The 12301-nt window shown below is 42.7% G+C and overlaps 1 protein-coding gene and 1 long non-coding RNA gene across 5 annotated transcripts in view; both read right to left on the reverse strand.

The window, feature by feature from the left end:
- LOC115943405 (uncharacterized) overlaps positions 1-8554 on the reverse strand; it is a 42059-nt gene extending 33505 nt beyond the window's left edge. Inside the window, exon 1 of the mRNA XM_081825598.1 lies at positions 8430-8554. Within this exon, the coding sequence (XP_081681724.1) occupies positions 8430-8554 (125 nt within the window). The remainder of the gene's footprint in view (positions 1-8429) is intronic.
- Positions 8555-9953: 1399 nt separating this feature from the next.
- The window catches only part of LOC115943399 (uncharacterized), a 64644-nt gene continuing 62296 nt past the window's right edge, over positions 9954-12301 (reverse strand). For 2 of the 4 annotated variants that reach the window (XR_014147174.1, XR_014147173.1), the window contains exon 3: positions 9954-10739. This is a non-coding gene — a long non-coding RNA (uncharacterized LOC115943399). The other 2 variants (XR_014147180.1, XR_014147179.1) reach the window with 1 other exon arrangement.

Genomic DNA, 12301 nt, shown 5'->3' on the forward strand with positions numbered 1-12301 from the left:
GGGTCAGAGGGAGAAGCAGGCTCCCCGCCGAGCAGGGAGCCCGATGCGGGACTCGATCCCGGGGCTCCAGGATCATGACCTGAGCCGAAGGCAGTCGCTTAACCAACTGAGCCACCCAGGCGCCCTGGAAAGGATGTATACCTAGTTCACCTGTATACTGAAGGCGTTACCCACTGGGGTCCTAGCTTTATGGGGGGGGTGTCTCCTATTAGACTTCACCTTGATGGGGTTCTTGCCTTGATCTCCTGTCTGCGTTACCCCCACGGCACCATCAAAACCTAAGGTCACTGCCAGCAGGGCTCTTCAGATGCCTCCACGGACAAGGGTAAATTCAGAGCACAGTTCCCTTCCAGGGTTCCTGCTCTCACTTTATTTGCCTCTGAATATTTCATAGTGTCCTACCAGCCCAGTGATGCATTTAAAAATAATTTTTAATTCTGATATTTTATTTAGCATTTTTAGTTGTTTTCAGCAAGGGATGTTCAGGGTATCTAATTTGTCATACTGAAGCAAACAGGAGTCCTAGTCTATTATTTTTCTGTACATCTGCAGTATTTTGTATTTTTAAAAAAACATAACAATACTAAGAAAAACTCCTGGAAGGAAACAGACAAAAAAATTTGTTAAATTAGGATGGTGTGATTATTGGTGAGTATCCTTATCTCTATTTTTCTGTACTACACACACACACACACAGAAATTGGTAACGAAATGGAAATCTTTAGGATCACATCTTAAATAACAGTCCATTTCCATAAACTGAATTGTCAAGTAATTCTTAACTGATTTTAATCAAGTAAACTTCAAAGAGCAAGTTTACCCTTTCCCTGAAAAAGACCCAAGAAGTAGGTAATGCTGAGTATTACCAAAGGTAGTGCATTCACTACCCAACTTTCAAATACACAAGATGATCTTATCTAGAACTTGTTTTGAAAGAGCTGGATACATATTTTCTCCTTAAAGAACAGTAAGAGATGGTTCTAGTAAAAACATCTTAGGAAAATTAAACTTTAATACTTCCTCATTAAACAGTATAACTCTTACAAATCTCTTTTTATATCTCTTAAATATATAAAATGGCTTTGGAGTATTTTTAAAATAAATAATTCAAGTTGATGTCACATTGATTATAGTGTCTCAGTCTCCAGAATATTTGTGGACTGGCAAACTTGATCGTACCCAAAACTACCGCCACTCCCGGAGACAACCACCCAGTGAGGAAGTGTTTTATGTACTTAACCCACACCACTTCTGACCCCTTCATTACCCCACACTCGTCGACAGGAAGTCAACAAACTCACAAATTGTTGCCTACATGGTAGGTGAAAATGGTATCTCACTTTCACTCTTTTGATAGCAGTGTAAACTAAACATTGCACGAAAATGAAATAATGTTTTTATTTAAACTTCTCTTACTGACCTCTCTATTTTGGGTTCCTTTTAACTTTTTGTTATTACAAACAGTGCTGCAATTGATTTTTTTTTTTTTTTGGTACATACATTTTTACACATTGTCCTCTTATATTCTTAGGATAAATTCAGTATTTTGCTATGTCAGTATTTTGCCAGATTGCCCTACTTTGCGATAGGTGCAAGTTCTTACTTTAGATAAAAGTTGTTTAAAAAAATATAAATTCTTAGATTAAATTTCTAAAACTAAAAATAGTTCATTTATATTTAAAATGTTTACTTTGTATTACTAATGTTAGTGTCTTACTGTCTGTCACCATTTATCTTGCTGTATCTTGTTTCTAGAAAAAAATGTAAATACAACAACCCAAACTTAAAAAACAAATAAGTTAGGGAGTGACTATTTGCACTACCAAATTATTATTTGCTTTACAAAATGGTACCAGTTTAAATTGAAAACACCTTGAAAATATTTGAAATAAGGCCAAATTTGCAAAAATTCAATTTACATATAACTTTCCCAGAATATATCAAGCACAGAAAATGAGATATACTTATTTTAACACAATTTTCTGACTCCTAGGCAGTCAAATGAATCTGCTGCTGCTTTTATTGAGAGGCAAATTGTGTACAGCGTAAGGAATCCATGAAGGATTAACAAAACTGTAATTATGTGGTATTTTTTTCTCAAAACTCTTGGGGTTTTGTTTTTTGTTTTATTAAAGCCTGTGCTTCAAAAGCAGAAAAAATATCCACTTCCCCTCCCTTGCTTTTCAGGCTTTCCACTGCATGCCAGCCAACAGAGTGGCATATGACACATAACATGCATGGTCAACGTCCCACCGGCATATTTGCAGAACCAACAGTACATATTGAACGAAACCACACCTCATACAAATGACTTTTAATCATCCTTTACCCTTCGGTGTAGGAGAATGGTGGAGAGCTGGGTGGAAGGGAGAGCTGGTTGTTGGCAAGACAGCTCAAGGAATGGAAATACACCATTACGGGGGGGTGCAGGAGTTGGCCTTCTTACTCACTGGCTCTAATTCCCTCGCCACAAATGATATGACAATGCTGTAGGGCTTAGAAAAATTGGGGCAATGCTGGGGCCGTGGGCAGCAGAGAGTGTATTAATGACAGCCTGCCCGGTCCTCTCAATGGCAGATAAAACACACAGATACACGCTCCCCACATTTAACCAGCGCCAGTCCTGTCTAACAGAGGGTTTCCCACTCTTTGGCTCCAGTCGCTCACCTTTTCCAAGCCTGACTCAGAAATACGCAATATCCCATTTAAAAACACTTCTGTGGAGGCTCCTGGGTGGCTCAGTTGGTTGAGCAGCTGCCTTCAGCTTGGGTCTTGGTCCCGGGATCCTGGGATGGAGCCCCGCTTCAGGCTCCTTGCTCAGCAGGGAGCCTGTTTCTCCCCTGCCTGCAGTTCCCCCTGCTTGTGGTTGCTCTCTGTCTCTGTCTCTCTCTGTGTCAAATAAATAAAATCTTTAAAAAAATAAATAAATAAAAACACTTCTGTTTGTGAGAAGGGTCTCACATAGAAGCTTGGGGGAGGAGGGTTACCTGGCAGTTTTCCAGCACATTCGGGAATCCCTGCCTGCACTCCAACCATGATTAGCGTGAGGCCTTCAGAATGTAGGCCTGCGAGGAAGAAGGCAGGCATAGGGCAGGCCCTCTTGGCACTTCCCTCTTTCTTCTCTTCACTCACTGCCCCTCTTCTCCCACCAGGAGTTGGGCCCCCGGCAGCTCCTCACCAGGAGCCCACCGGTCACTGCTAGAACCACCGGAAGGCCAAACAAGGCGCAGTGCCCAGGGGTCTGTTTGGCACTTTCAGAGTTTATGGCCTTTGGACTAGACAAGGATTGACCCATTTTATTTTAGGAGATGAGTGGGAAATGAAAGTAATTAGTGGGAGAAGGACTGGCCTGGGTGTCCAAAGACCTGGGTTTACTTCCAGCTGGGCCACTACTGAGCCCTGTGACCTTGAACTAACACTTAATCCCTGCAGACCCATGTTTTTTCGGCTGAAAAATGAGGTTTGAACTGAGTGAACTAGGGAGTAAAACTGAGCCAAGTGATCGATTTTGTGCATATTCGGGTGGCCGTGGCCATGTGGCTGTGTGTGTGTGTGTATGGGTGGAGGATGAGAAGATGAACCAAAGGAAAAATGGATTAACACAGCACAGGGTAAACACTCAGAAGTGAAAGTAAGCAGCTGGAATGATGAGGTGTGTCAAAGGAGAGAAACTTCCTTCCCCTTGGCACCGAATAACAAATTACCCCAAAACTTGGTGGCGTAAACCAAAACCAGTGTGTTAAAAACAACTTTAAAAAAAGGATTTTGTGGGCTATAAACTCAGGAAGGGCTTAGCTGCTTTTTTGTCACATGGAATGTCTCCTGAGGTTGCAGTCAGATACTGGCAGCGATGGCAACATCTGAAGGCTTAACTGGGCTGCGTGTCCAAGATGGCCTGTCCACATGGCCAGCAGCCATTGCTGGCCACTGCTGGAAGCTCAGCGAGGCTGTGGCCAAAGGCCTGCCCAGAAAGATTTTCTCAGGGGAGGGAGACTCCTTCCATAGCGGCCAGCTTCTTCCAGAGCAAGCACCCCAGGAGGAAAAGTAGAAGGGGCATGGCCTTTTCTAATCTAGCCTCAGAAGCCACAGAGCAAGGTTTCTGCCACACTTTACTGCTCAGGGAAGTCACCAGCCCATCCTGATTCAAGAGCAGGTTCAGGGGTTCCTGTTCTTGATGAGAAGATGTTAAAGAATGCTGGGGTCGAATTTTAAAAGTGCCCCGGGCACCTGACAAGAATTTGAAATAAATGTCTTGATAATTTTTATAATTTAATCAGCTTCCTGAGGTAAGAGGCTTCCTGAACAATCTGGTTGGCTGGGTGCTCATGAATTGAGTGTACTTAAAGAATCCCTGCACTTTTCAAGTAAATGATACGGTTCCAAATCGGAGATCACTTTAACCTCCATCGCTGTTTGATGTGAATAAAGTTAGCCACATAACTCCTCAGTGCAGGAAGAAGGCAAAGAACTTGAAAAATCAAATAACTAGACTATTATTTCTAGATTGATTTAGACGCTTCAGAAATAGGCTTCTCCTTCTGCGGATCTGGCAGGTCACTGTGGACACGGGACAACCACGCCACATAACATGTGGGAGAGAGACACCAAGTCACCAGGAGTGACTTGGAGCAAGCTATTCTAAGGGAAAACACTCCAGAATTCATCTGAGGTCAAATGCATGCTCCTTGGACCTGAGCTGTTCTGACACTGGCGCCTGAGAGCAGGCACACTTCATGCATTCTTCCTTGGGTCTAATTTCAATGATTATTCCTTCCCATTTTGTGCAGCCACCATCAGACTGATTTTAGTTCCTGCGGATTAAACAGTTTCTGAAGGTTGTTATCACTCCCCTTCAGTGGAGCATATCTTCAAACACCTTCCTGGATAATTACCACGGCCCAGTGATTGGGCAATCACCACAGAGTGCTTTTAAACACACACACACACACAGACATGTGTGCACATGCACGTGCGTGCGCACACACACACACACACACATCTCAGTGTGTTCTTTTGTGTTTGCTTTGTTTCTGCATTTTCAAAGCCCAGCGGTTCTTGAGAGACAGTAGGACAAAATAAGAAGACATATGGTAGTGCTTAAATTATTCCCCAAAAGGGAAAGTGTCCAATATGAAATTATTCACTCTTTTTACTATTCTGGGGTGGGGAGGGAGGCATTTCAACCAAGAAAATCATAGTATACCCACAATGCCCAGAGGAGAACTGAATTATATTATCAACTTCCAAATACAGTCAGCAATATTTCACCAGAAAAGCTGCTTTGCAAAAATTAAACCTCTAATGTTTACACTGGGAAATACCTCCAGGCCTTCTCTGCCTTCTTCCCCATTGCCCTGCACATGAGTGCGTGACACAAACACACTCACACACACACACACACACACACACAATTGCTTTTTCTTCCCAGGATCCTCGTTGTTTTGTTGACTTCTGTTATTTCACACAAGTGATTCTGTAGTGAATACCCAAAATGTCTCCCAAAGGAAAAATTACCCAAAGTAGAATTTTGTCTTTTATTTTTCAAAATGTTCTAGGAACCTACAGACTCATCCGATATAAGCCATGGAAAATGGCAGCCAGAAGGAAATCTCTTAGATAATTATTGGAGATCTTTTTTCATCCAAAATGATAAGTATAGGAAGGGGGAAGTGGAGATTGAGCTCCACCTTCCTGTTGTTTTTATTCGGTTTATGCAACTCCAGTCCATTCAACCTAGCCTTAGGCATGTTATATAAAGGTTTTATGGAAAGAGATAAGCTTTGAGAAATATTTTTTAACTTAAATTTTAAAAATAGGTGATGCATTCACATGGTCCAAGATGAAAACACTATAAAAATGTATATGTTGATAAAGATGGCCAATAGACACATGAAAAGATGCTCAACATCACTAATCATCAGGAAAATGCAAATCAAAACCACAATGAGATACCTTCTTATTCCTGTCAGAATGGCTAGAATCAAAAACACAAATGACAAGTGTTGGCGAGGTTGTGGAGCAAAGGGAACCCTCATGCACTGCTGGTGGGAATGTAAATTGGTGCAGCCACTGTTAAAAACAGTATGGAGGTTCCTCGAAAAATTAAAAATAGAAATACTATATGATCCAGTAATTCTACTCCTGGCTATTTACCCAAAGAAAATGAAAACATTAATTCAGGGCGCCTGGGTGGCTCAGTTGGTTGAGCGACTGCCTTCGGCTCGGGTCATGATCCCGGAGTCCTGGGATCGAGTCCCGCATCGGGCTCCCTGCTCAGCGGGGGGTCTGCTTCTCCCTCTGACTCTCTTCCCTCTCGTGCTCTCTGTCTCTCATTCTCTCTCTCAAATAAATAAATAAAATCTTAAAAAAAAAAACAACATTAATTCAAGGAGATACACGCACCCCTATGTCTATAGCAGCATTATTTACAACAGCCAAGATATGGAAGCAGCACAAGCAGCCCTTCATAGATGAACGCCTAAAGGAGATGTGCAATATATACAATGGAGTATTACACAGTCATAAAAACGAGTGAGATCTTGCATGGATGGACATAGAGGGTATTATGCTAAGTGAAATAAGACAAAGACAAATATCAAATGATTGCCCTTATACGTGGAATCTAAAACATACACACACACACACACACACACCCACAAGCAGACAGTGGGCACACACAGAAACAGACCCATAAGTATAGGAACAAACTGACAGTTGCTAGCAGGGATGGGCATAAGGGGTCAAAGGGAGTCGGAAGCACAGGCTTCCAGTGACAGAATGAACAAGTCATGGGATGAAAGGCACAGCAGAGGGAATGTAGGCAATGGCATTGTGATAGCATTGTATGGTGACAGATGGCAGCTACGCTTGTGGCGAGCACAGCATAAGGTATAGAGAAATTGCATCACTATGCTGTATGCCTGCAACTAATGTAACACTGTGTGTCAACTACACCTCAATTTAAAAAACTGTATGTGTTGAGAGGTGTGTCCCCATATACCCCAGGCCCTCTGCACCCCCATCTCTTGTCCTCATAGGTAACCATATTGCTAGTTTCTTACATATGTTCCCAGTGTTTATGCTGACACAAGCCAACACAAACATATCCATATTTTGCTTCTTTTCCCATTGTTTTTGAGAAGGAATTTGAGAGAAGGAATTGACCTTGTTTGTCCTGTGGTGAGAATCGATGAGCAGAGAAAACAATGGAATATCAAAAAGAATGGATTTGATTTCTCAGTTACTTAGATTCCCAGAATCACTTTCTCTGACTTTGGTTCTTTGGGGCTTTTAGTTCTTTAAATTTCCCAAATCCTTATGATCTGCAGAAGCAAAATTTTAGGTAATTCACATAGCTCATCTCTTTTGCCTGACAACAAAAACATGTATATGCCATCCTTCAGAAGAGTGGAAAAAGCACAACAGGAAAGGTTGTGCTGGGTCCCCTTAAGAAGGGCTCCTCATAATCCAGAGGCCTGAACATGGACATCTAGTCAGGACGCTGACCCTGCCTGAGGGAAGAACATTTATTCTGAGCCTGAAGTTTTCTTTATCTTACGTGTACCCATGCATAGAGCAAACACAGACCTTATACAAACATCTTACACTTTGGACCCTTGGAAGTCTAAAATAGAATACTTTGTAGATTTTAGAAACAACCGCAGGAATGTGGATATGACCAGATAATTGACTGTGGGCATTGTGTGGGACTGTGCCAGACCCCAAAAACAATTAAATAACTTTAAACTCATATTTTGGAAATGAACAGGCCATGGCAACAACCTGTTTTTCAAATAAGTTGAAACACAATAAATGATGTAATTTGTTGTCACTGCTTGGTGTGTAATATTCTATTATATGTCAGATGAATAAAGACAAACTAAATTGTGAATGATACAGAGAATAAATTACCGAATGGGTGTGTATTATATCAAGCACTTTACATGGTCAATGTCTTCCTGAAGAGTTACAGAATAGGTGAGTTTGTGAAAATCAAATAAAATTTGGTTAAATATTTATTGATTTTATTGTTTTTTTTTTTTTTAAGTTTATTTATTCTTCAGTAATCTCTACCTGCAACATGGAGCTTGAACTCACAAACCCAAGATCAAGAGTTGCATGCTCTACTGACTAACCCAGCCAGGCACCCCTGGTTAAATATTTAAAGAAATCCTTAGGATGACTCGTTTATTTTAAATTTTCATTTAAAGGGAAATACATGATCATTTTAAGATATTTGAGCAGTACAGAAAGTATCCTGTAAAACTTGTTTCCCTCCCACCTCATCCTAGCTTGTCAGGCTTGTTCCTCAGACACAAGCAACGTACCACTCTCTTAGGTTTCTGACAGAAAGGTTTTGCATATTGTAATATGTAAATACCTCTATTTTTAAAACACAAACGGGAGCATGTTGCAAACCCAATCCTTACTTGGCCTTGGTCTTGATCAGCATCTGCACACCAGTGTTGTTGAATATCTCCACTGGAAGGAAGGCCTGCAGGTTATTCAGCCAGTCCCCACTAGGTGAGGAGTCTTCTGTGAAGTGAATAAGCATCTTTCATGGGGTAAAAGAAAATCACATCCTAATAATCTCATCCTGTAGATGTGATTATCACGCACCAAGCGTTGTCTCGCTCTCTTTTCCTGAGATCTGGAAAATCATTTGTTGCCCTCTCAGGGATCATCATCCCGTACTGCCTGATATCCAGGGTCTGAAAGCCGTTCTTTTATACATTTTGTTGCCATTTTTTTTTTTAAAGATTTTATTTATTTGACAGCGAGAGAGGGAACACAAGCAGCGGGAGTGGGAGAGGGAGAAGCAGGCTTCCCGCGGAGCAGGGAGCCCGATGCGGGGCTCGATCCCAGGACCCTGAGATCATGACCCGAGCTGAAGGCAGACGCTTAACGACTGAGCCACCCAGGCGCCCCTTTGTTGCCATTTTTTAGCTGTTTCAGGCAGTAGGATAAATCCAATCCATGTTACTCCATCTTGGCCAGAGCTGGGGTGTCATATTTTTTCAACACCAAAGCGCTTCCTAAACTTGGATGTATACAATCATCTGAACAACTCATGAAAAATAAAGATTCCTGGTCTCCCACCAAGAAATTCTGATTTGGAGAGCTGCCTGGGAATCTGTATTTTTCACCAGAACCTCAAGGAGTGTTGATGCAGCCCAGCCATGGGCTAGACTGGTTGTTTGGGAACCACTGGCTTTAAGGATTATTGTATTTATTTGTCAGCTATTCTCAAGTGATGCCACCATATGGACACTTTGTTTTGCAGATGAACAAAATAAAAATAGGTGGTGGGGTTGATTTCTTGCCAGACTTTGAACTATTGAATTTTGGGAAACACACTGCCACCTCTGAAGGGCATCTAAAGAGGCCAGGGTTCTGTTCTAAAGAGACAGCTCTGCTTAGCATGTGACGCAGCAGACCCAATGAGCTTGAAGGCCAGGTTGGGAATCTAGTTGGAAGGGGCACATTTACTTGTCTGCAAAGAGAGGGCACAAATCCCAGCAGCTTCAGCTTAGTTAAACTCATTTTGGAAAATATTTTTGGCTTGTGTGGTTTTATGCTTTTGGAGTTCCATTTTTAAGCACTGGACCCGTCCAAACCCACTGAAGCTGAGCTGAAGCATCCAAGGAAGACGCTGAGTTTCACACCGATCTCTGCTGAGTCTGTAAAAATTTCTCAGATTTGTCCAAATTGCTTTGTTGAGAAACCAAAACAAAAATCACTAATCCCAGTGGGGTTTGTAGGGTCCTGTGGTTTTCATCCAAAACTATGGCTAAAGTAGTGGTTGGTCATGTGACTTACAAGTCTAAAGGTTTCATTATGAAACCCGAAAGAAACCCACAAGCTTCAGATTTAAAATATACTCCCAAGAGACTAACCTCCTCTCCCCCCCGCCCCCCCCCCCGTTTTCTTAGTTTTGGCCTGGAAGCATAGACTAAGGAAACATGTCCAATCCAAACCAAATGTTGTCAGGACTCACTACATTTTAAATCCAAAGCTGAATTTTATTCCATTGGGATGACATTGTTTATTAACACTGTCTGAGGCAACTGAATTGTCTAGAAAAGTTCAGGAGAGCTGGAGGCCTTCTTTTGTTTGTATTATGGTCAGAACTGTCCAATAAACAAAATGAGTTCAACATAAATGATGAGATTTTATTTTACCATATATTCCTTCCCTTAGGATATATAAACAACAAATTGTGAAGTGAATTATATTTTCTTTTCTTTTTTTTTAAAGATTTTTAATTTATTTATTTGACAGAGAGAGACACAGCTAGAGAGGGAACACAAGCAGGGGGAGTGGGAGAGGGAGAAGCAGGCTTCCCCAGGACCCTGAGATCATGACCTGAGCTGAAGGCAGATGCTTAACGACTGAGCCCCCAGGCGCCCCTTTTCTCTTCTTTAAGATAAAATTTTACTCATTAAGTGTCAGATCCCTTTACAACAATGACTCAAATTCTAAGATATACAAGAATAACCTGGAGAATTTGTGACATCTGCATATTCTTATTATCTATAACTGTGTAACAAGTTCTCACAAAACGTAGAGGTTTAAAGCAACAACCAACTTATTCCACTTCACAATTTCGTGGGTTAGGAATTCTGGCAAGGATCAGCTGGGTGACTCTTCTGCTCCAGGTGATCACCTGGGGTCATCCACTGGTTTTCAGCTGGTGTCTGGTCTCATCCGGAGGGTCCAAGACAGCTTCACCCACACACCTAGCAAATTGGAGGGGATGAATGCAGAGCTGGCTCAGCTGGACTCTTCTTCCTCCTCATGCAGTCTTAGGGTCCCTCCATATACTCCAGGCCTCCCAGAGACCAAGGCTGGGCCTAGAACTGGCATAGCCTCCCCTCATTGTTCAGAGTAGCCATGGGCCAAGTTCAAGGAGAGGAGAAATAGACCCCACCTCTTGATGGCAGAAATGTCCATCTGTGGCCATCTTCTATCTGCTACAAGGCAACCGCCACAGTTACACTCTCAGAAATTCTGATTTAGTCTGTGTGTGGTGGGGTCGGTCCAAGCATGTGCATTTTAGAAAACACCCAATGAAATTCTGGTGCAAAGGATCCTCCCAGCACTCTTTGAAAAACACCACTTTATACGATGTGATGGAATGTGTGCTTATAATCAATCTGTCCATCAAACAGTCAACAAACATTGATGGTGTGATATGTGCCCAGAATCATGGTAGGTGCTGTGGAGAGTGGAAAAGGTACATCAAGAAGGGATCTCAGCCCTAGAGGTGCTGAAATACATTCCACAGGAGCCAGGGTGCAGGAAATGGAGCCTGAAAGCCAGGATCCCCCTGTGGGAGAGGGCCAGCTGCTGGGGGTGGGGAGGCCAGCACAAAGTAGTCTCCTATAGCCAAGGTGACTGAGGCAAGCACCTGGAGCTTAAGCTGTAGAAGTTGTGTTGGAATGACTAGGTGGCCAGAATGAATTATGGGGGAAAGGGGAGCTGGACTGTTCATAGTTTCTGGTCAGATATGGGGCTGGGGCTGAGCAAAAGAGCTGGAGGCATGATGGCTCCCAAACACGTTTTTCTTTTTCTTTTAAGATTTTACTTATTCATTTGAGAGAGCACAAGCAGGGGGAGAGGGAGAAGTAGACTTCCCGATGAACTGGTAACTCCATGTGGGGCTCAATCTCAGGACCCTGGGATCATGACCTGAGCCGAAGGCAGATGCCTTAACCGACTGAGCCACCCAGGCACCCCTCCCAAACATATCTTTCTTTCTTCCTTAAAAATTTATTTATTTATTTTATTTATTTATTTTTAGAGAGAGAGGGAGTGTGTGTGAGAGCAGTGGTGGGGGAGCAGATGGAGAGGGAGAGAATCCTCAAGCAGACAGACACCCTGCTGAGTGTGGAGCCTGATGTGGGGCTCGATCCCAGGACCCTGAGATCATGACCTGAGCCAAAGTCAAGAGTCAGACGCTTAACCGACTGAGCCACCCAGGCGCTCCCCAAACACATTTTTCAAAGTGTGATCTTTTCTCCCAGGATTCTGACAGGATCAATTTCCCTGATCTTTTATTCCTCCCCGCTCCTGAGTTTCTTTCTGGTCCTATATGCCTGTGTTGTTCCTATCCTAGCAAGTCACGCAGCTCAGCTCCAGGACGGGACAGCCAGTCCTTCCAGTAACAACATGGATTTTCTTTGCAGGCTTCTGACTCATCCTGCATATGGCTTCAGCAGCCAAATAGTCTCTGGACCCTAAATCCAAAGCAGGCTCTGTGGGTCTGTGTGTATGTGTGCACATGTACACACACTCACAT

The sequence above is a fragment of the Leptonychotes weddellii genome, chromosome 7 (assembly GCF_054177405.1).
Source record: "Leptonychotes weddellii isolate Sample4059 chromosome 7, ASM5417740v2, whole genome shotgun sequence".
NCBI lineage: Eukaryota > Metazoa > Chordata > Mammalia > Carnivora > Phocidae > Leptonychotes > Leptonychotes weddellii.